Source organism: Aquila chrysaetos, chromosome 4, assembly GCF_900496995.4.
Source record: "Aquila chrysaetos chrysaetos chromosome 4, bAquChr1.4, whole genome shotgun sequence".
NCBI classification, from domain to species: Eukaryota; Metazoa; Chordata; class Aves; order Accipitriformes; family Accipitridae; genus Aquila; species Aquila chrysaetos.
In genome coordinates this window covers 29,576,639-29,599,476 of record NC_044007.1, presented here as the reverse complement: position 1 = coordinate 29,599,476, position 22,838 = coordinate 29,576,639, and the positions used below count along the sequence as shown (strand labels likewise).

The 22,838-nt window shown below is 38.2% G+C and overlaps 1 protein-coding gene across 12 annotated transcripts in view; it reads left to right on the top strand.

The window, feature by feature from the left end:
- Positions 1 to 114: 114 nt before the first annotated feature.
- The window catches only part of CPNE3 (copine 3), a 31,518-nt gene continuing 8,794 nt past the window's right edge, over positions 115 to 22,838 (top strand). For 2 of the 12 annotated variants that reach the window (XM_030011073.1, XM_030011064.1), the window contains exons 1-10: positions 213 to 339; positions 9,974 to 10,113; positions 10,719 to 10,898; positions 12,063 to 12,137; positions 12,603 to 12,674; positions 13,507 to 13,590; positions 15,236 to 15,325; positions 18,760 to 18,858; positions 21,658 to 21,744; positions 22,337 to 22,396. In XM_030011073.1, coding sequence (XP_029866933.1) covers positions 9,982 to 10,113; positions 10,719 to 10,898; positions 12,063 to 12,137; positions 12,603 to 12,674; positions 13,507 to 13,590; positions 15,236 to 15,325; positions 18,760 to 18,858; positions 21,658 to 21,744; positions 22,337 to 22,396 — 879 coding nt within the window. In that variant the 5' untranslated portion in view covers positions 213 to 339; positions 9,974 to 9,981. The other 10 variants (XM_041123156.1, XM_030011069.2, XM_041123155.1 and 7 more) reach the window with 10 other exon arrangements.

Below are 22,838 nucleotides of genomic sequence, written 5' to 3'. Positions count from 1 at the left end.
AACCGGTCCATCCCCCAGCCCTGCCCGGGCGAGGGAGGAAACAAGGGCAACGGCCGCCCGTTCCGCCTGCCAGCCCGCGGGCGCCAGCCATTGCGCGACGCCGGGACCCGAGCCACGCCTCGGCCCCAGCCAGGTCGCCGGCCTCGGGCTAGGGGGCGCGGGGAGAGAGCGAGCGAGCGAGCGAGCGAGCGAGGGAGGGAGGGAGAGAGGGGGGCGGCGTGCGCATGCGCCCCTCGCCCGCGGCGGCCTCGGGGCGGGGCGCGCCCGGTTGGCGTGGGCGTGGCCGCCGCGGGCGCCAGGGGTCCGCAGCCGCGGCGCTGCCGTCGCCGGCCCCGGCAGGTGAGGGGCTGGGCCGCGGGGGGTGAGGGGCCAGGGGCCGCAGCCGCGGCCGGCTCCGCAGGGGAGCGGCGCTGCGCCGCCGTTCGGGGAGAGACTGGGCGTTGTCCGCGGGCGAGGCAGATCGCTCGGGGCCCCGTCGCCTGGCGGGGCCCCGTCGCCTGGCGGGGCCCCGTGGCCTTGCCGTGCCTCAGGAGCGAGTCCTCCGCCCGGCCGCGCGCCGGCCCGTCCGCCGGGGGGTTCGCTCCCCCTCCGGCGCGGAGAGCGGGGGCTGATGCTTTCCGCGCGTCGTGCCTTCGGGCTGCCGCCCGCCCCAGCCGCTTCACCCTTCCGGCGGGCGAGGGCTGTCCCTCGTACAGCCGGGAGACGGGCGGGGCTGGGGCTGGGCCTGGGCCTGGGGCTGGGGCTGCCGGCGGCAGCCGTCCTCACCGTCCGCTCCGGTGGCAGATCCCCTCAGGTGGCTGGCCCGCTTCCTGCTGCGCGGCACGGGCAGCTCTTCGCGGGGGACTGGGCACCCGCTTCTGCGGAGCTCCAGGAAACCCATCGGTCGCGTGAGTCGCCGTCCCTCAGGTGGCGGGACGGGGTGAGGTTGAAGCTGTGCGCCGGGGCGTGTGAGCCGCGGGCGCGGATCTCTGTGGCGGTGTAACGCTACTCTGGGAAGCGCACTCGCCCTTTAGAAAGGAGGCTGTCGGGAGTCATCATCGTCCCTAAAAAAACCACGCGGTGTTCTTCCTGAGCTGCTGCTAGAGTGGGTGGGTTTTTTTTCCTTTCTTCATTGCAGCTGCACGGTATGTGTAAGACAAACCTTAGCTGACGTGCACGTTGTCGTAATTTTCTCCTCCACTAGGGAAAAGTTAAAATGTGAAAGCTCATCACTTTTGCTTCCGTGCTCGTATCTTCAAAGTGCATTAAGTACCCTCAAGGTAATAGGCAACGCCCCGCCTCCGAAAGTTACGTTTGTTTTCTTGGGAGTTTTATGTCCCCGAAAGTTCAAGTTAAAGATGTTTCTGTGGCGGTACAAAAAAGTTTATTTAGTAGAAGTAATTAGAGTCAAACTTAATGCCGGATTTTTTTGTCTTTTCAGTTGAAGCTTTAAATTTTAGCTTTATATATGTATAATCACAGCAGTAAGATGTTTCAAAGGGCATGCAGAACATAACAAGCATTAGAAGAAAAAAAAAAAGTAAGCAAGAAAGATGTGTAGAGGAGCAAGAAGAACCAGACAGAGCTCTTTTTGTTTTTCTGTTATGCTGTTAGGGAGCATGCAGGGTTTTTCCGACAAGTACATTTGTATTAAATATCTCAGTATTAATCTATACAGATCCATTATATGTGACTGTTAGACTAATTTTAGTTCAGCTGTTGAAAGCAAAAGTCCATTTCTGGTAGGTTGAATAACTAAGCCATTGTTAAATGTCATCTGCCAGAATTCCAAGGTAGCAGTGCTGTACCACAGCGTTTTTACAGCCTTGTGTTACGCCCAAGGCGTTAATGTTTTTCCAGAATTTAAGGCTAGAGGGAAGCTATAGTAGCTGTTTTGTACCAACACCACTAAAGATCCTTGTTTTAGGGGTAATAAAACTAAAATCTCAATTCCACAAATAGGTTAATGTTATTACCTGGGGTGCAGTGTTTTTTTGTTTTGTTTTGTTTTTTCCTTTATTCTGATTCAGAATCAGATGCTGTCATTACCATGGTTTCCTTTAGGAAACACCTTTAGGGACAAAGTTGAGCAGAAAGATATGTTTTTTTCCTTCCTTATTAATTCTGTTTTATTTTCCAGTGAAAGTCAGCGTGCTCTTCCAATATAAATAATATATGGTTGAGTTAGTATTTGTAGGTATTACTTCCTGTTAAACCCAACAAAGTTACTTCTATTCTTGGATCAATTAGGCTAAGATTCGTAATGGCCCCTTCTAGCATCATATTGGAAGCTGTGGTGTGGCTTGTGCCAACGAGTAGACAGGAAGTAGAATTATGGTGCTCTTTACTGTTTTGTGTTTAATTTCTTTGGTATAACTTTAATATTGCTTTAGATGAGATGCTGTTGCTCAGGGATTTAAAAATGGCATTATTAAGCATTTGAAGGATTTCTGAATGTACGAGTTTTGGGGCTGGATTGCTGCATCCGAAATTCTGTTTAAGAAATAGTCTTAATGATTTGGATCACTTGCTTCATACTTTCTTCTATGGTTGAAAGAAGACTGGGTCCTGTGGATCCTTCTCATCCTGTAGCTGGATCAAGTGCTTATGTTCACTCAGTGCTTTATCCAAGACACAGTTAGGAGCCAGCTGAATTAGTTCTAGTGGTGTCAACTTGCTTCTGGTGCTCCTCGCATTCAGGAGGGTTATTACGAAGTCCTCATGGTAGTGATTAGCAGATGTGCAATAATCTGGTGGTTCCAGGAAGCAGCATGATTGCTGTGAGCTTGTGTTCAGAGCCGCTGCCTACATATACGCAGAGTATGTATGATGCTTCCCAGGCACAGTGAATGCAGAGTGCAAGTAGCTGCTATGATACAGAATTGAAGCAGAGCTGACTGGAGAGCTCTTTGTTTGCCTATAGGAAGGTTTGAAATACATCTGGGCTATAGTAATGTGTAATTTTGTGATTGTCAGTTTCAAGTTAGTGTTGTTGTTTACCCTGAGATACAAAATGTTATGCCGGACCCTTGTGGGATAGTGTTTTTATGGATTTTTCTTAGGCAACCTTTAGCAGTGTAGGAAAGCATAGGATTCTTAGAGCATAAGCCACATTGGGAGCTTGCAAGCCACTTTGTTTTGGTCTACTTACTTCAAAACACTATCACCTTATTGGTAAAAAAGGGTTAAATGAATAGGACAAAAAAGGTAATCTGATCTTTGTTCTTAAAATCTTAAAGGGCTTTTCTTGCCAGACTTTTAAAATATCTAATTTATGTTGTACTTTGTTCTGTAACAAAAGCTCTGAGTTTCCCATAAATAATCTTTACAGTGCTGTCGTCATGGACATATAGAACTATTGGACAGGTTATTTATTTTAAGAGGAGCTGTAGTTCCTCAAAGTATATGCATTTGAACCTGTTACTTTGATTGATATATGGGAATAACAATTCTTTGTTTTAATTTCCTTTCATTTCGCATTTTAATGCTACTACTGAAGTTTTAGCCTTCTCCTGCACAGAGACAGACCTCTGAGGTAAGTTACCATAAACCCATTTTTAAGAACTGGTATTTCTGACAGTGAAGTGTCACAACATGCCAGACTTGAAATGGACTGTGAGGAGGATTAGTCTAAAACATGTGATCACTTGCATCTTGTTTCTGCAATAAAAAGCAGCAAGTTTTAGTGAGATACAAGTTTTTGTTTCTTGTGGATAATGTTAATTATGTAAAGTCAGTCAGTGGCTCTACAGAGAGAAATTGCAATGAAGAATACACATTTTGAGATACTATTCGAATTGCATAGTTGATAGATTGTTTTCCATAAAGTAATTCATATAAAAATATTCTGATAAAACATAAACACAGGAAACACTTTTCCCCTGGTTGAATGCTGTCTGCTTAAAACAACTACATTTTGAAGTCAGGATATATGTGTTTCTTAATTTTCTTGTTCAGGGCACAATATTACCTTTTATAGTTTAGCTGACTTGCATCAAAACATCACCCAAAATTCTTAAAATGCTTTTGTGTGAGGAGGATGCTGGGAAGAACCCTCAGCATTAAAGATGTGCCTAAAGGGTGAACACACATATTCAAGGATAAAAAGGTCAACAGAAGGATGTTTAGAAGTAGCTGTTTCTAAGTCATCTTGTGAACAGGCGTCCCAGAAGTCAAATTAATAGTTTCTGGTCTGCGCAGTGAGATTTTTTTTTTTTTTTTAAATAGAATTCTAAATATGTTCTTTGGCAATGTGACTTAATGATAGATTTTTATATATAGGAACTATCTGCAAATAGTTGCCTGACTTGTTACACCAGTGTACTACCAATCCAGTAGATAAATATTTAAACTGCCTGAGTATGGTGAAGCTTGTATAAATAGATGATTCATTTCCCATAAAGAAAATAATGTTTCTCTTCTCACACACTCATATGTCTCAGATTTCTTAAGTATTAGCTCTTATTTTTGTTTGGCATAATCCCCAGGAGAATGACTTCTGTGGTCATTAGGGTTTTATCAGCATAATCTCACTTGTTCAATTAAGAATTATATAATTCCTTCCTGCATTCTAAATAGTGAATGTGAGAAGATACAGCTTACACTCAAGGTTTTGTGATTCTTCAAATACAGAATGATACAAGTTGAGATGTGTTACTTTGAGCTGCTTCAGTTGTTCAACTTGCCAGCACATCAGCTAGTGCCACAGGACAATTTTATCAGCTGTGTCCCCTGTAAAGAGAGTGAAAAAGAGGAGCCAGAATTCAGATTTAGAGGTATGTGTTTTAGAGAAGTCTCTAGTTTTCAAATGCAGTGATGAAATTAGGTTATGAAACAGTCTTAGCTGTTGTAACTTTATACGCAGTGTCAGCTCCTGTGAGGTGGTCAGTTTCCTTGAGAATTGAAGGGTTACCTTGAGGTTTTTTTAAATATACATTTATATACATGTAGTCCAAGTTCATTAGAAATTGTGTTGCTGGTAGCCCCATCGGTGGAAAGAAGCATCCGTTTGTCATAATTTCATTGTCAGCTTCTTGCAGCAGACGTGGCATTTTCTGTGAGTATGTTGTCATTCTCTGTTCTTTGCATATGCAACTGTTATAAAGAGATGCCAGATGACTGTGCTGAGATTATGGATTGAGCAGGTTATATTGTGAGATGGATGTTGTCTCCCAGGTTAATTTCATTTAGATCTTGTTTTGTCCATCTTTGTGCCAGCTCTTCACCGGAACCCTTCTTGTGAAAGGCTGTTGTAAGAAGCGCTGTTATTGCTTGCTCTGAGATGCAATAGAAGAGGTTCTAAAGAACACAGAGATCTTTACCACAAAAATTTCTGTTTGCAAGAAATGGTACCTTAATCCTGTCTGAAAGAGCAGAGACTGAACAATTGCATACACTGAATGTACAGGACAGTAAAGCTTCATATGTATTATTTCAGGTTTAGGCTTGGTTCAAGACTTTCATTTTCATAGTCTGTCTGAATAATTAATTTGTTTCTGTGTTGTCATCTGCCCAGGTTCATGGGAAATACTTAATAATTCAAGAAGGGTCTGAGCACTGCTTTTATGTGGTACTGCCTTTTTCAGTCTGGCACACAGTTTACATAAAATGCTTAAGTGTAGCATTATGGCTAGAAGATGAGCTGATCAGGAATAGACTATTAGCAAGTTCTGAAATGTTTCCCTTGCTTTTTCTGTGTCCATCTGGGCCCTGAGGTAACTACAAAATATGGATTTTTGGTCTATTGTCATTAGTAGTTTGTAGGAACTAGGAAATGTTCTGTGACAGCAACAGCTTACATCAGAACAGTTTTCAGACTTGTGACTAAAGGCAGTGATGCCAAACCCAGCTAGAGCAGTGCTCACTTCATTAGTCTTTTTGTTGTCTTGTAGTTATGTATTTCTGCTTGTCAGATTGGGAAACACCTATGGTTATGAACATATCATTGTACTACTCTGGTATGTTATCTGCACAAGCCTGTACTCTCCTCTGGTATTGCAGCATTGATAGGGTTGCTGCAGTCTGACAGTTCCCAAGTGCTCTGTTAGAAGATTATTCTGATAATAGATCTGTTCCCTTCCAGGTAGAATGTCATGTTTACAATTTCTGTTGAAAAGCAGACATTGGCTGGGTTATTTGGTGGATGCCACTTTTCTTCAGTAGAATCATTAGTGGAATTCAAAGAACATTATGATCGGTGGAACTGCAAGACAAGACAAGTCCTCGATTTACAGTTTTGCTTTGGTAATGACAGCTCAAGCAGAAGGACTTGTAATATACTTAGTTGACCTAATCATGCTCTTGAGCTGCCTAGACATGGCATAGGATCAGGAACAGGTATCTCCCTTGTGACTGTACATTGCTGCAGTTCAGAGTCTGGATGTCACAAGTTCTGCCATACAGTTTATATAGTAATTTTCAGTCTTCTCCTGTCCAGAATTATCAGTGGTTTTGGTTTTTTTAAAGCCTGATACGCTCCTGCAGTCATAAAAGCCATTCCAATAGAAAGGACTATTAGCTGTCATCTGGCCTCATTCTGGTGTGCTTTACCTCACTTTATGGTATACCCTACGTGGAGGACAAACAGTTGATAGCTTGAGAAAAGCAGAGGTTTCAATTATATTTGCCCAAAGGGGAGCATAGTTACTTTCATAACAATAACTAATTGAATAAAGAAGTCTCTTGTTATGTGATGTAACTTACTGGTAGTCAAGGCTCATCCTACCAGAGCCCAAGCAGTATCATCTGTCCATGTAAAGTTATTCCAGTATCCAAAATGTGCAAGTAATCCAGTCATGTATCTAGAGTATTTTGCACCTGATTTGCCTACTAGATCTGATAGTGTGTTGTAGAATGGTATTTCAGGAGGTAATGCACTAGTGCAGCCATGATTTTTTTACTTCCACTGTCCTGAAGAGACTGCAATTTGCCACACTCTGTATTCCATCAAGTCTTCAAAAAGAGCATGCTTACTCACCTGACAGTGATTCTGATCCTTGAGGATGTTTATCATATTTAGGAAGATGTTTATCATCTTTAGGAATCCTATCACCCACCTCCCAAACCTGTTCTGGAAGTTTTCACCTAACACAGGCTTTCAGACATGAGGAGAATTGGGTGGAGTTGGAGTCATTCTTGCTTTTATACAGTATGGGTTTACGAGGATTCATGCAGTATATGCAGAGCTCCAACAACCATGCTGTTTAAAAGACTTCTGAGTTCACACATGTGAAGCATCTGTGTGCCCTCTGCAAGTTCTGTAATGACTGCAATGTTGTAAGAAAAGTATCTGTTGTTTATGTACCGAGTTTCACTACCGTAAATACCGTTTTGGGTTAATGAGATATGACTTTTTCTCACTAGTATTTTACTAACTTCTAATGTTTATAATGTTATTGAAAATCAGGTTGTATACAACTATTTACTGTAAAACGTATCAGTTTTGTGGTGTTACGGATAGTCAAGTTGTCTTTCTTTCAAGTAAAATAGCAATATTAATTCTTGAAACGCATTAGTATTACAGACCTCTTCAACCCATTATACATATATTGATTCATGATATTCTCAAAACCTCTGAGGAAAATGCCTTGCATTATTTTTCATCTTGGAATTTGCAAAACTGGAAATGGAAGGGATTAAAGGACCATCTCAGGATTTGGGAGGTTTTGCTTTTGTATCCGGGTTTCAAGTTGAGTATCCTCCACTTGGATAAATGCATTTTCTTGTTGTAAGTTGTCTTTTATCTAATATGGATGCAATTATTACATCTCAAACAAGAGCATTTGCATTGCAGGGAAGGGAAGCAAGTTTTTTAATCCTTCCTTTCCCTGTGTGTTAAAGGATGCTTTTTGCACAGCACCTCTTTTGCTAAATCTGCTCTTTTCCCACATTAGATGCATAGTGGGACACTCAGGGACGTGAAGGGGGAGAGGAAGTAACAGAACTGACGTATTCATGTGAGAAAGTACTTGTGATGGAAGAGAATTGGGACACATGCGCGTGCGCGCGCACACACACACAAATGTACATGCCAAGTAGAAAAAGCTGACCAGATTTTTAGGTTGACTGGATGGTATCCATTTACCAGTGATTTTGGAAACGTTACTTTAACAAAAGAAATGTGGCTACAAGTCCTTTTGGGGACTCATAATAATAATAATAATAATGAGTTTCAAGGAAGTTAGAGCGAGAAAATTTTGACTGTTTTGAGAAATATGTCTCAATTCAAGTTTGAATTCTGTTGAATTTCTTGAAAACCCTTTTTACTTGCTGTTGCAGCAGTGGGCATTAGACCATCATTTTGTCAGCAGAAAGCTGTTTTTCTGGAAACAGCCATTAAGGAGTCATGCACTGGTCTGCACTGGATTCTATGGGCAAAGCCACTGACTGTTAATGAGCTCTGTCTGGCAGCCAGGAAAGCAACAGGGAATGGAAAATACCAGCACAAAAAGAGAACCAAGAAAAAAGGGACAGACTGCTTTTTAGGGGTATGCTTTCTAAACCTAAAAACCATTGGCTTAAAAACAATTTAAATACTTAGAGCTTCACTGTTTCCCCCCCTCAAGGATAATGACTGAAGCTTGGTAAAGTCATGGAAGCAGAAGATACTCAAAGATGGAATCACATTTAGGTGTTTGGGAGGTGCAGGAGGATTTCCATGAATCTGACATGCTGCTTAAAAATAATGTATGTGCATGGATGTTTGAGTGGTTCCTTTACAGATAATTTATATTTACTTCAGTCTCCAAAAGGTCCATCTCTAAGATAGCAAAACAGAGACAGGAGAGGTAACATGTGAAGTGTGCCCTAGTGGAATACAAGAAGCCTCAGGAAAATTCCCTCAGACCACAGTGTTTTCTTTCTCCTGTTTCCAGTTTATTGTTCCTTTTTATCATGTTCCTTTCCTTTTTTGCCTCTAAAAAAAGTTCCTTTTCACCAAAAGTTGTAAGAATGCAGTGAGAGGAAGAGAGATGGGTTGGGTTAAGTATAGTTACAGTATACTTGAACATGAATGTGTAGGATGCAAGTGAGCTGGCTGGATAGAAGCAGATGCCTTTGCTTCCTTATTCTGTTTAGTGTGTCATGCACTTTCAAGGTAAGTTAATCCACAGAGATACTGTGTCTAGACTGTGGACTTGCTGTAGAGAAGGAGAACCTGAAGCTACAGAGGCTTGGGAACTTCCAGGATAGGCTGCTTGTGGAAAGATTTGGAAGTTTTAGTCTCTGAGTCAAGGGCAATTGTACTGTAGAGACTCATCTCCCAAAGAGGTGTTGGAAATGATCAACTGTATTCCTGAGTATAATTATAGAGATTTTTTTATGTAGAAAACATCTGCTGCTCAGACCTAATAAGGCTTGCAAATGCACGTTATCCCGGTGTGGGATTCATAACTTATAATGAAGTTGTTTTTGTAGGTTTGTAATATCTGCTGGTCTTCTCAGTTCCAGTGGAGAATGACTGAGATACTTAAGAGGAAATGTAAGAAAGCTTTCGGTTGTTCTTTTTTTTAAACGAACCTCCAGAAAGAAGAATTGCTCCTAATACTCAGTTGTTACTTGACTTCAAAGTTGTTTATCCCTATTATGAAAAACTGTAGTTGTTTTTGAAGATTTACTAAAGCAAGATCACCTATGCCATTACCCACCTAAACTCCTTGTCCAATCCTGCCATGTTCATGACTTCAGGATGTAATTTAAAGCTTGCGAAGTTTTATTGTCAGCAGTTCAAACCACTGTACTTTCTTTGTGGCGTTTTCCATTTGGTTCCTCAAGCATTCTGAGAAACCTGATCTTGTTTCTTATGTGCAGATTTTGAAATGAAGTTTTATACATATGTGGCAAAGCCAAGAGTATGACAGTAATACTGTAATGTTGGTACATCATAAATCTTAAAATTTGCATTTGGAGCCTCAAATCTCACTCCTGACAAGCTAATAACTCTAATGATCAGTCAGAGAATCAATGCATTGTGACAATCCCATTGTTTGCTTTCTAGCTTAACAAATGGCGGCACAGTGTGTGACAAAGGTGGAGCTGACTATTGCCTGCACCAATCTCTTGGATAAAGATGTTGGTTCCAAGTCAGACCCGCTGTGTGTGCTTCTCCAGAACACGAGTGGTCAGCAGTGGTATGAGGTACAGTGTGATGCTTCTCATGAATCTGCTAAAAACACAGTCTAACTTGTTGGACCTTCTAAAATGCTGGAGTGTATGATTTTGTTAAAATATTTTAATTATATACCAGCACCTCTGAGTACTTTTCATTAGATTATGTCTATAATAGTTATACAGACAGCACACTAATAATTGTTTTCTAATAAATATTTACACCTGTTTGATTTTTAGCACTGTTCCCCCAGCCATGTGTGGACCAACAGAAGAAGCCTTCTAAGTGCTTAAATGTGCTTTTATAAGTACAGTACTCCAAAACTAGGGTCTCATTCTGGATTTGACAGTATCAACATTCTTATTTAACATTCTTATGTTAGTCTTCCGTATGCAGGAATAGATAGTCCTTACAGGGAGCAAAGAAAAACAGGTCCTCAAATATCTCTGACTTACAGCAGTGGGTTTTGTAATATAATGTGGATAATTATATTTGATGGAAGGTTTGTAGGAAGATACAGCTTTATACTTTATAGTAAGAAGAACTTTTGAAAGTTTCTAATAATATGTTATGTGATTGGAGTGCTTGTTTGGTTGGTGAAATACTGGATAAAGTGATATCTTTCTAATTGCAGGTTGATCGCACAGAAAGAGTTAAGAATTCCTTGAACCCAAAGTTTGCCAAGAAATTCCTAATTGATTACTATTTTGAGCTTGTTCAGAAACTTAAGTTTGGAATATATGACATTGATAACAAAACCTTTGATCTGAATGATGATGACTTCTTAGGAGAATTTGAGTGTACACTGGGACAAGTAAGTATGCAGATGATTTTCCTTAGAATTAAGAAAATGTAAGTTACTGCAAATCATTAACCACTTTTACCTTAAATTTATCACTATGTTCTTGTGTAGTTGGGGTACTCCTAAGCTGAATAGGATTCCCTTCATTTGTGTTTTCAAGTCTCTTTATTTGCAAAAGGTCTTGAGATGATGCCCTGAAATGTACTCTAGGATGGTGACTGTCCAAACTGCTGTCTGAAAGTAAGTGGACGGTCAATGAGCACAAAGTAATAATTGCTATTTATTTACTCTTAAGACTCAAATTATTATTTTTATGCTCCATAGAAAGAGAATTGGTGTTTAGCAACATAGAGTGTTCACAAGCGCCATGTCAACCTTATAATTTGCTTTCCGCTCAAGGCCAGCAGTGATTCTGGTTGTGCTAACTGTTGATGTCACTCACATTTCCCTGTCAAATTCTGCTATTGGTGCTATCATAATGGGGCAGCTTCTTTTCAACTTGTTATTTCTAGTAGATCCTTTGAAGGCACTTCTCAGGAGAGTCTTCTTGGGTTTTTTCCTCCCCTGTGTCTAAAGTATTTTTATTTTAAGTGCATTATGAAGATGGAGGCATTGTGAAATGAAATTCAGTAACAATGTAAAATTAATCATTCATTCTTAAAGTAAAGAAGGACCTGTAGAATGAGTAGACACCCTTCTGATAAAGCATTGCCTGAAGAGGATAAAGCAAAATCAACTGGAAACACGGCAGGGGAGACTGATGTTTGTTTGTCACACAAAATACTGTGTTTATAAATCTGTTTGCTGAAGCTGTTATGAGACATGGCTTGCATGTGTTTGAATGGTATGTATGAAAAACTTAGGAAGAATTTGAGATTGGAACTTAAGTTATTACATTTGCCCAGGTATGTATATCATGTTACTAGAAGACATTTTATTTCATATGGCTCCTGAAACTCTGCATGTGTTCATCTGCATATGTATTTTAAAATTTTGAAGTGTATCAAGTATTACCTATTTATTCATAGGACATCATGGGAAGTAAATGTAATGTTGTCATCTTCATGATAAAGGAAACATTCCTAAAATGAAAATACTCCACCATCTTGTTTCATTCCTTTGAAAATCTATGAAATTGTGCTAATAATGCTTGATACTCAAATTTTGTCTTGGCAGGTAGTTTCTAGCAGGACTCTAACAAAACCATTAGTGCTTAAAAATGGCAGACCTGCTGGAAGAGGAAGTATTACGGTAAGACAATAAATCTCCTTAGCATTTATCCTTAAATGTTTTTGTGGCTTTTTTTTTTTTTTTTTTTTTTTTAGTTAGTTAGTTAGTGGCTTGAACACAGTGAGTCTAATGTACGGTGCTGTAAAAAGTATGTTAAAGCATTTTTTTTTTCCCTCCACTAATATTTCTTTGTTATCCAAATGGAGAGCAGCCCACTTTCTGCATCTGTAAGTCTCATTGCATCCATCAAAAGAATTAGGGCATCCGATGTGCTACTGTTTGGGCAGTATCTTTGTCAGTGTCATCATCTAGTGAATTCCAATGTCAAATCAAATTGTTCTTCCGTCCCCCCGCCCCATTTTTTAATGCTTCATTTGTGAGCAAACATTATTTTTTTTTTTTATTGACCTGTCATAGGAGCATTGAGAATATGAGAAAACAATGTAGTTCCTGAATACAAAATAAGTATTTTGTTTGCCTATCTAGATTACAGCAGAAGAAGTGAAGGATAACAGGGTGGTTGTATTGGAAGTAGAAGCAAGGAAACTGGACAATAAGGTATCTGTGTGATTGCAGTTCCTTTTGATACAGTAATAAAATCAGAATCTTGTCAAAACAGGAAACATTAAAACATTCATTCCTACTTTTTGCTGAAATAATGAAATCCATTAAGATTTTTCTTATACCAAAAAAAGAAATTGAAGAAAGATTTGCTTCAGAGTAACTTCATTGACTGTTTTGAAATGAATTGTAACGTATTTCTAAATAAGACAAGTGCATTGCAGGGATAGTCTGTGAACGTCATGCTTCCATTTAAATGTAAATCTTTACATTTAATCATAAAGATAAGGGAGTTTTGGTATATCCATTGGTTTGAATAGCTGTATAAATGATTACCTGTTAGCTCTCTGAAGTAAATGGTGAAGAGTGTACTTGGAGTGTATAAATCTGTTACGTTAAATATTTTGGAGTGGGCTAAAATTACTGTATTTAGAAAGACTTTTAGAAAGAAAATAAAAAAAAATTAATAATGGAAAAAATGTTATCTTTTTTCCCAGTCAATTTAATGATACTTTTCTGAACTGGATGAAATCCTTAGTTTCCTAACTATCCATCGCAGTACTTATTTGTATAAGTATTCTTTTGCTTGAACTGTCAGGTATTTACTGTGTGGAAATTACAGAACTTTTATCCTAAATTGATGGACATGCCCTGTTTTCTTTCCTCTTTCACAGGTGGTAATATAATCAGACTAAAGCTTTTTCATACAAAGCTTTTGTTCCCTGAATATTTAGTTTACTTTTTGTCAAGCTAAGCATGTTTTAACTAGCATTTAGTGGCATTCATGCCACAGGCTGTTCTGGGATAATTACATGTTCTTTAAATACAGGACTTTTTTGGAAAGTCAGATCCTTATCTGGAATTCCACAAGCAGACTGGAGATGGAAATTGGGTGATGGTTCACAGAACAGAGGTAGGATATTTTCAGTCAACAACCTAGAGATTAACATTATGTGATTTCCAGTGTGTCACAGCACTAGAGGTACAGTGCCTTACAAAAAGAAGAGAATGATCCGGCAGTTGACATGCAGACCAGTTAGAAACCACCTCTGCTCTTCCACTGATTTTTCTCATAGAACGGGAAGTCTACCTTACTCTGATTCTGATGTGTGCCATCCTATTTTAAAGGAAAATACCTTTATTTTTTTTTTGTTTAAACTTTCTGCAATCTAGAAGAAAACAAATGTTTTTTAAAAGGTACTGTATACTCATACAGGGACATTTGTCTTGGTGCTACTCTGAGGGTAGAGCTTGGGCATTCCTATGACTGCTGTTCTTTTGTCAGTGTCACCTAGCTGTACTGTTTACTAATAAACATAATCATACCAAATGTTTGCATAGCAAGGGCAAGTCAAGGATTATGCTGAGTGAGAGAAGACATGCTTCAGCAGCAGCCTTCCACCCAGGAGGAGGTGCAGGGGTCCCGTGACAACAAGTGACAGGGTAGGAGTAGGTTCAAAATGTCTCACTGTAGTGGAAGCTCAGGCCCTAGTCACAACTGAGGTACTGCTGTGTGCATTTGAAGTGGTGACTGTGTTAATTTTGAAGCATGGATGTTGAAGAAGTATAAATCCTTTTTGTGTCAGATTTATAAAAATAGTTTCTCTCATGAGGTGGTTCTTCTGCATAAAATGTGTCTTTTCCATGAGGATTTCAGTCATCTTCAATTTCAGTAATGAATCCAGAATTCACTGTTCCAGCCTAGAACTGGCTGGAGGATTAGTTCTTTATGTTACAGATTTTAAAAACATTTTTATGTTACTAACTTTTATTTACTGTTTTCATTTTCAAAAGAGAGATTTCTTTCACTGCAGTCCTACAGTGCTGGAAGTATAAGTATTACTATTATTAGGTATTATTAAGTATTGCTTGTTGTGTGTAGTTTCCTGTACTTTATAATATCATTATTTGGTGTATTGGGTGTATTACAGATACTTTCCTGTTGACAAATTCTGAAGATCCTTCAGTATTATTCTTAAATATCACTTATTTAGCATTCAGCCCGGGAGACCTTTTATACTCATGCACTGTTTCTGCTTAACCATACCATGAATTTCTTGAGGGAGTATTTCTATAAGTGGCATTTCAGAATAAATATAAGCTGGAGTGAATTGTAATCTCCAGAGTATTGATGTATTCAGAAATTCCAATGTAATCTTTTTCCATGGTTTTTTGGTAAGTCACGCTGTTATATATGTTTTTGTGTATGTATATATGTGTGTGCTTATTAAAAAAAAAGTCAATGTTTATGTAAAGATTAATTTTTTGCAGTGTAGTAGCTGAATGATATAGTAGATCACAGTGCAGTCTAGAAAAATACGGAGTTGAAAGATACCATCTGTTTTGGAGAATTATATTGCATGTTAAGAATGTTTAGTTTGTTTATATGCTGTAAGTTAGGATTTTGATCACAGGAAGTGATTGACAGCAACATTAGTCAACTGGTTTTGCTTACAACATTCATGGCATGAAGGTATTAGCCATTATGATGACTATTTTCCACTCTTGTGAACAATACTATTCTAGCTTTTTTTTTTTTTTTTTTTTTTTTTTAACAGGTTATTAAAAACAACCTGAATCCTGTTTGGAGGCCCTTTAAAATCTCTCTCAATTCTCTGTGTTACAGTGACATGGATAAGTCAATCAAGGTAATGTATATGAAATGTGCGTATTAATTACTGCATTGAAAAAATTAGAATATGTAATAGATGGAAGTTGTGTTATTCTGTTGCCTCTTTTTGTTTCAAATTGAATTGAAAGTATTAGGTTTCTTATTCTTACTTGAAAGTCACAGATATATGCATGTTTCAGGGAAAAAAATATATTTCACATTAGTGATGCATCATGTGGTAAAAGTTGGTCTTTGAAAGTCTGGAAAACCAGTTGAATGGAAGTACCTTTGAAATGTCCAATTCAGTTTCATATTTATATTGTACAGTTTTAGTGTTGCATCAGCCAATATTGGTGGTATTAAGATACTGTATAGTGAAAGATGCATGATAAAGGCTAGAATATGCTTTGTTCTATGTTATGGATTTGTTAATACTTTGGTACTGGTGCAACAGTAACACTAAAGAAATTTGTAATATACTACCTGATACAATTAGTTACACTTAATATACTAGCTGAGATAAGTTGTGAACCAGATGTCTCTTGTGGATACCAGATGTAGCAACTTTTTCTGCTCAGATAAAACTGAGCTTTCTGTCGGAAAGTCAGCCAAACCTGTGAAATGATAGTTCTACCAGGACTGGTCTTTAACTCTTTGTATCTTCAAATCTTATCTTGAATAAGTTATGTTTAACTTCTGAATGTTTTTCTTCAGGAATTCCCTTTGGGGGTGGAATTGAAGCTAAACAACCAATCAAAATGCCATTTATAAGTTATTATGAACATGTTAGGAGCCTGACATTTTAGCATTTGAAAAAAACCAAACCAACCAACCAGTTTACTTGCTGTTCTTCCTCTGGGAAGGAAAAATGAGAGCATGATCTGCATGTGACAGGTATTAGTCATATGACTTGAGGCAGTCCTGGAAAAACCTTAAGAGCCATAGGGATCTGGGTGTTACAAGCACCTGTATAGATTTAAATACATAATTACAGAGCAGACTAATGAACAACTTTACAAGCCCAGAACCTGCTTCCCTTACTGCTTCTGTGTTTTTTCCTTCTCATTCCTTTCTGCTTCCCTTTTCCCCAAAATAGCTGTAACAGCTCTTACATCTCCATATACTGAAAATATATTTCTCTTTTTCAGTAAACAGCCATACTAAAACTATAGACCATTGATTAAAATATATCTGTTGAGGTGGAGTCATTCTCAGCTCTGTCATCATTTTAATAGTCTGTTCTTTGGAATCTTACCTCAGAAGTGTAGGTTTATTTCCAGCAGAAGTAGATCTTACTTGGAGTTGTTACGGACTTGCAGACAGACAGTAGGATTATGTCTTGTCTTAGAAATCTGGGAGCTATCACTTCAAACGTTAAAATGCAGACAGAATTATATTGTAATGTTGTTGAAGGATTAAACAATACTCTTAACACTTTTATATGCGCACAGTTGCATACGTAATGGGCTATTTATGATAGTAAGTAAACCCACCAACTTTTCCATAATGAGTGGCTTTTCACCTATTTAATGGCTTAGTTTGTGTATCCCCAGCAATGCACAAACCAAGTTGATTCTTTATCTTTTGGACTTATTGCTATATTCCATGTGAGTGTATTTGCAGTCAGTGAAGTTTTTCTGTCTTGAAAATGTGAGCCTTTCATCTGGAGCAAGCATGCCTAGTTCTGCTGGGGAAAATGTATATGCAATTCTATCACATAGTTCCCTAGTGGTACTGTGTGTCCATGAGAGCATACATGGAACAAAAGAAGTATTTTTATCTTGCCTGGAGTAAGTATTGAAAATTGGCTTAGATGGGTCCCATATACCAAGCAAGACAAACTTTGATCCCTTTGAAAGGAGAAAGAAATAACTGTGCTAACTGTGAACAGGTATCATAACTGTTGGCTCAGGAAATGTCTTCAGTTTTAAATTTCAGGTACTGAGGCACTTGGCTGAGTATTTGATTGGCTTGATTTATGGCATTCAAAAGAATTTACATAGTATCTGCCATGAACTTTAGTCTGTTGGTTCTGTGGCTGCTTGTATGAGTTTTAAGTTGCTATTGAGTGCATGTGCATGCATTTTATTTATTTATTAGTGCATTCAAAATGTTGTAGGAGTAGTGCAAGTCACAACATAGAGGCATGTTCTGCACAGCATAGAACTTGCAATCTACGCATCTTATTTTGTACTACAACATTACTGTTTGTTTTCAGAAAGTTAATTCCTCTCAGATGCTCAAGTGTATCTTGAAGTTGTTTGTTTTACTTTGTTATTCCTAAATGAAGTGGCCCAGTAATCAACTAAATTGTTTCTTGAATATAGTGTACAATTTTTTCAGTCTGGAAAGACAGACACGAAAATAGCTGTTCAGTTTAACCCATATATATTCAGAAAAGTTTTTCCTGAAGTTTATGTTTTGATTCCAAATAATGGGGAATTCCTTCTTTGACTCTTGATTTATTATTTATCATTACTATTGTTAAATTATTTTGATTTGATTAAGTTAGCTAGCATGTCTGTGTTGCTAAACTGAAATAAAATACCAGAAGTGGATAGAATTAGCATATGCTATTATAGATAATATATAGAAAGGCAGTTGGGTCACGTTCATAAATTGAGCTTTTAAAAAACAAAAATTGAGGACATACAAGGTTAAAGTAACAGTGGTAAAATTATGCTGACTCAAAATGAGAGGTTCTCAAAGAGAAAAAAAGTCTGTTTTTCACTTGTTCTGCCTTCTTTGGTGGGTTAGGGTGTTAAAAGATGAGTTGATTGAATAATAAAACTTAGCATTAAACATTGAATACAGGAAAAGAGGGATTTTTAGTTGACATTCAGATCCATGAAGTGTGGATCATAGTGACTATTTAAATTTGCTGCTCTTAAAAAAAAAAAAAAAAAATCTTGTATCTAGATTTAGGGCTGAACCTTCATATACTTGTAAATTCTAAGCTTATCTTGAAGATTTGTAAAGTAATATAAAAGTATTAAAACTCTTGTGATCCCTGAATAACTATTTATTAAATTTTTAGCTGGATGGTCAGAGATAGTTAAATTTCCTTAATACCTCTGAAAAATTAAGTCTCTTAATCCATCATGACAGTAAAAAAACATACATTGTTTTCCTACTCTTTCTGACACCCCCTCACTCCCCAAACATGGTTCAGTATAATTGATGTTACTCGCTCATGCGGGACGTGACACTGCTTAGTATTGTTGTCTCTTCTTCACTTCAGTGGAAGATCTGATCTGAAACTGGGTATATTGGCTTTTACCCTATCAGTCTGTAATTTTTAGATGTAACTCTATGCAATTCTAAGACTGCAACCTGAGAAAAACTCCATGTTATAAGACATCTAGGAATATTTTGGGTGTCAGTTTTGGCTGAACTAGAAATGCCATTGCAGCGTTTATTGCTTTTGTAGGGCCATTTCTGTTACTAACACTGAACAATGCTTCATTTTAGGTTGAGTGCTATGACTATGATAGTGATGGGTCTCACGATCTCATAGGAAGTTTTCAAACTACTATGTCAAAACTGAAGGAAGCATCTCGGTCCTCACCTGTAAGTCTTACATAGTCTAAGCTGCCTGTGTGTTTTTGATAAGCTGTTTTACTCATTTTGGAGCAAAGCTTACACCACTTGACTTGCAGGTATTGAAGTTGTGTTAGGCTACACCTTAACAATGCTACTGTAGTTGAGGCTGGCTCAGCATTTACATTATGCATCCACTTCCCTAGGATTAGTATCTTGGTTACAATTTTTAATATTACATATCTAAATACCCAACTGTCAGCACAAATGAATTTCACTAATCATAAAAAAACAGAAATAAAAAAATTTAGAGTGTCAAAGGACAGAATGCAGTACAAATTTTACTGCAGTTAAAAGGCCAAAGCTTGTAGTATTTTTTTCAGGTTTTACTTAGTCCTTTATTTCAAGTATGGCACTTACCAACTGTCATGCATACTTCAGTGAATATGAAAAAAATTCAACATTTATGGTACTGCAGAAGAATGCAACTGAATGTGTTACGTTAGGTGGCTCTTATTTAAAGTGAAATTACCCTTTATGTTCTTACGAACTGTAACAATTTGCAAACCTTTTAATAGGCAAGGTTTACATTCAGAAAGTGGCATAGCCACGTTAACGTAAGTCTTTGTTTTATGGACATGTATGTTATCAAAATATTTTACCATCTTTTCCTTTAATTCTGTAAAACCTGCAGAACTGCTCCTGCATTAATAATAATGGGGGATATATACAAGAGTGCCTGCTTGTACTTTTCTAACATCTTGAGTGTTGCATTTGTACTGAATTCTTCAGAGCTGTTTAATGCGAAGAGTCAACCTTGTCTGTACTGTTTTTTTGATTGCTGCTTTGTGCCTTGCCATGCTTTTCTTTCAGATACCTGTTTCTGAATTAATTTTGAATTATGCATGGTTTAGTTTAATGCCTGTTAAGGTTTTGTATTGTTTGTAAGGAATTTTGGACTCATATCCTACCTATATAATTCATATGCTGCCTAGTTGGAGCTCTTAGGTGTTTTTCTCATTTTTTCTAGATTTTCAGGGGCCGGATGGTATCAGTTCAGCTTTCGATGCTGACAGTGATCCTTCTTATTACTGTAATTAAACTGTGCAAAAAAAAATAATCAGGGAGCAGAAGGGTTTCGTAAAATCATTTTTTCTGCTTTTTTTTAATGAAGACTTTATGAATCTTCTAACAAGATGGTTTTCTTAATTATTTTTTTTTTAATAAAAAAACATTGCACTTTTGTTACGTAGCAGTGTCGTAAATTAAACAAACCTAGCAGGTTTTTATGTTCACATTTTCAAGCACATATTTTTTGTAAGAACTGTGATAGTGCGTTCCCATGCAGTGTGAAGTGTGTTGGGTAAAGGCTCTTTGAGAATACAAATGTCTGTTTTCATTGTGCCCCTAGTAGCATAATAGGTGCGGTCTCTTTTGAATTTAAGGAAAAGGTATTTTAAGTTATAATCTGCCTGTGCTGGTTTTGGAAATGCTTTAAGAAAGTTATTTTCATGAGAACTGTGGCTATACCTACTCTAAGTAACTTTCTGCTGTGTCAGTAAGATGAAGCGAAGATAAGAGACAACACAACTAATGTGCTCCAGGTTTCTCCTACTTCTAAAAGGAACTAACCTCTGATCCTCTGTGATCTGATTAATTTGAAAATGTCTGTAAAATATTTCTAGTGCACATTAGAATTTGACTTTATATATTCCAAGCATGATCTTTAGTTACTCCCATGATTCTGACATCAACTATACCTGTGGGAGATTTGGCACAACTTCTTTGAAGTTTACTTGAGGTGAGCATGGGTGTGACTGTATCCTCAGCTGCTGAAAAAGCTGATCTTGTATGTCTGAAGGGAATGAATGGGTGGCTTTTCGTTCTCTGGAGAATTGCTGATTTCCACCCCCCCCCACCCCCCCCCCGGCCCCCCCGCCCCCCCATCACTTAAGGTGTATCTTCCCCCTAAGCATTCTGTTAGTGAGCTCTGGTTGGAGGATTATAAAATGTAGTTGAAAGATTGTAAATGCTATGTATCTCATGGCTGTTATTAGTGAGTACCTCGCCAATTGACATAGTACAAAAGTAAGTCAAATAGAAGTGATGCTGGGGGTGAAATGTCCAAAAAAAGAAGGTAAAAAAGAGGCATGTAGACTTCTCAGGTGCTGACCTTGTTAGTGCATTTTTTCACTTGAGATTAATTGCAAGATCACTTCTTAAAACTTAATTAACTTAAACCAAAGCAGCGGAACCTATTTCTGGTACTGAGCCGGAAGACATGTCTGGAATACCTCCTCAGACTATTTATGCGTCAGACACGCTGCATTGTGCCATCATGACTGTATGATGGCAGGAGCTGCTTAACCTGGCTAGCTGTTGATTGCACTCAGAGGTTAAGTTATTGGTTTAGTTGCTGAAGCTTCAACAACTGAGTTTGGAAAGCTTAAACATATCCCTCTTATCTCATACGTTACTGCCACAGCTGCTGGAAACAGTGATACTTTGCCTGAATCACTGTGTCTTTACCAAAAAGAAAGTTGTTAACAGAATCCTCAGAGGGAAAATGGTACAGAATTTCTTTGTCTGGTTGAAGTACAGTTGTCTAAACAAATGTATTTGTAAGTTTTTGGTAAGAGAGGATTTCTGTCTTGAAAATGGGGGTTTTTTGCTGATTTTGAGCAGGCTGGGTTTAATGTTGCCGGATAGTGAAATAAACTGCATTTTTAATACAAGCCCAAAGTATCAGTCCTAGAATAATGAATTTTTAAATTTGCTGCATAAATGATATTTATAGTGCTTTTGTTGGATTTGTTTGCATTCATGCAGGTTGAATTTGAATGTATCAACGAAAAGAAAAGACAGAAGAAAAAAAACTATAAAAACTCTGGCATTGTGAGTGTTAAGCACTGTGAGGTCAGTAATATATTCTGGTATAACTCTGTTTTTAAGTGTTCAGGCATAACAGTTCTCATCTACTATGCCTTCACCCTCAACTTTAAAATGTCTGAAAGTTCCAGACACAGTAAATATTTAAGAGCTCTGATTCATATAAGGAGACAGATTGACAGCTGAATCATGTGTCTGTCCTACCCTGTCTCCTCACTTTCTCTTGAAGATGCCATCTATATGGCAAAGGTCGCTTACCAATTTGTAAGGCCATTCCTGAACCACTGCATTCCCCAAGTCACTGTTTTATGGTGAATTAGAATCTGGTAAGTCTGTCGTAATATGTTGTTTTATAAATGATAGTGCTTTTGGAGCTTCTTTGTTGTCTGTCTGTAATTTTGTAAAAGGCCTGATCCTCATGCACTGAGTGTGTGATGGCATATGCTATAAATATCCTCACTGCAGTGGGTGGGTGGGATATCTATAGAGTAAAAGTAGTGCTTTGCGTGGGTGAAGATAACAAATCCGGAACCTTAAAAGTTGCTGCGATAATACTTATTGTTTTGCTCCCATTAAAAAAAAAAAAAAGTCAATTTCTATCTTTAACTTCTATTTTTAGATCATAGTAGAATGCACATTCCTTGATTACATCATGGGTGGGTGTCAGCTGAATTTCACAGTAAGTTAAATCATTTATATAAAGTAGCTTTTGAGTTTTGGAACAAACTGAAGCATATAATTGATTGGCCATGCTCTTAATTTGATTATTAGGGTTTTATTTTTGCTGTTGTTGTTCTGTAGCATGGAGGGGGAAGCCATTTTTCTAGAGCCCATCTAGTCTGTTTAGAAAAAATTATTTTCCTTACTCAGGGAACAAAGTTCTGAACCTGTAGTTACATTTGTTGTGTGGATGGAGACCAAGGGGAAATTTACAGTTCTCTGATTTACTTCAAGCTTCCTTTTCATAAGCGCTTCCCCCCGGCCCTGGCCCCTCCCACCCTTTCTCTGACCAAGGATTTCACTTTTGCCCTTAATGGTGGTTTTCAAGGCCCTTTGCCATTGAGGTCAGAGAACGAACTATCTCTAGGCTTCTGTGATGTCTGGCTAGTCGTACTTCTGAG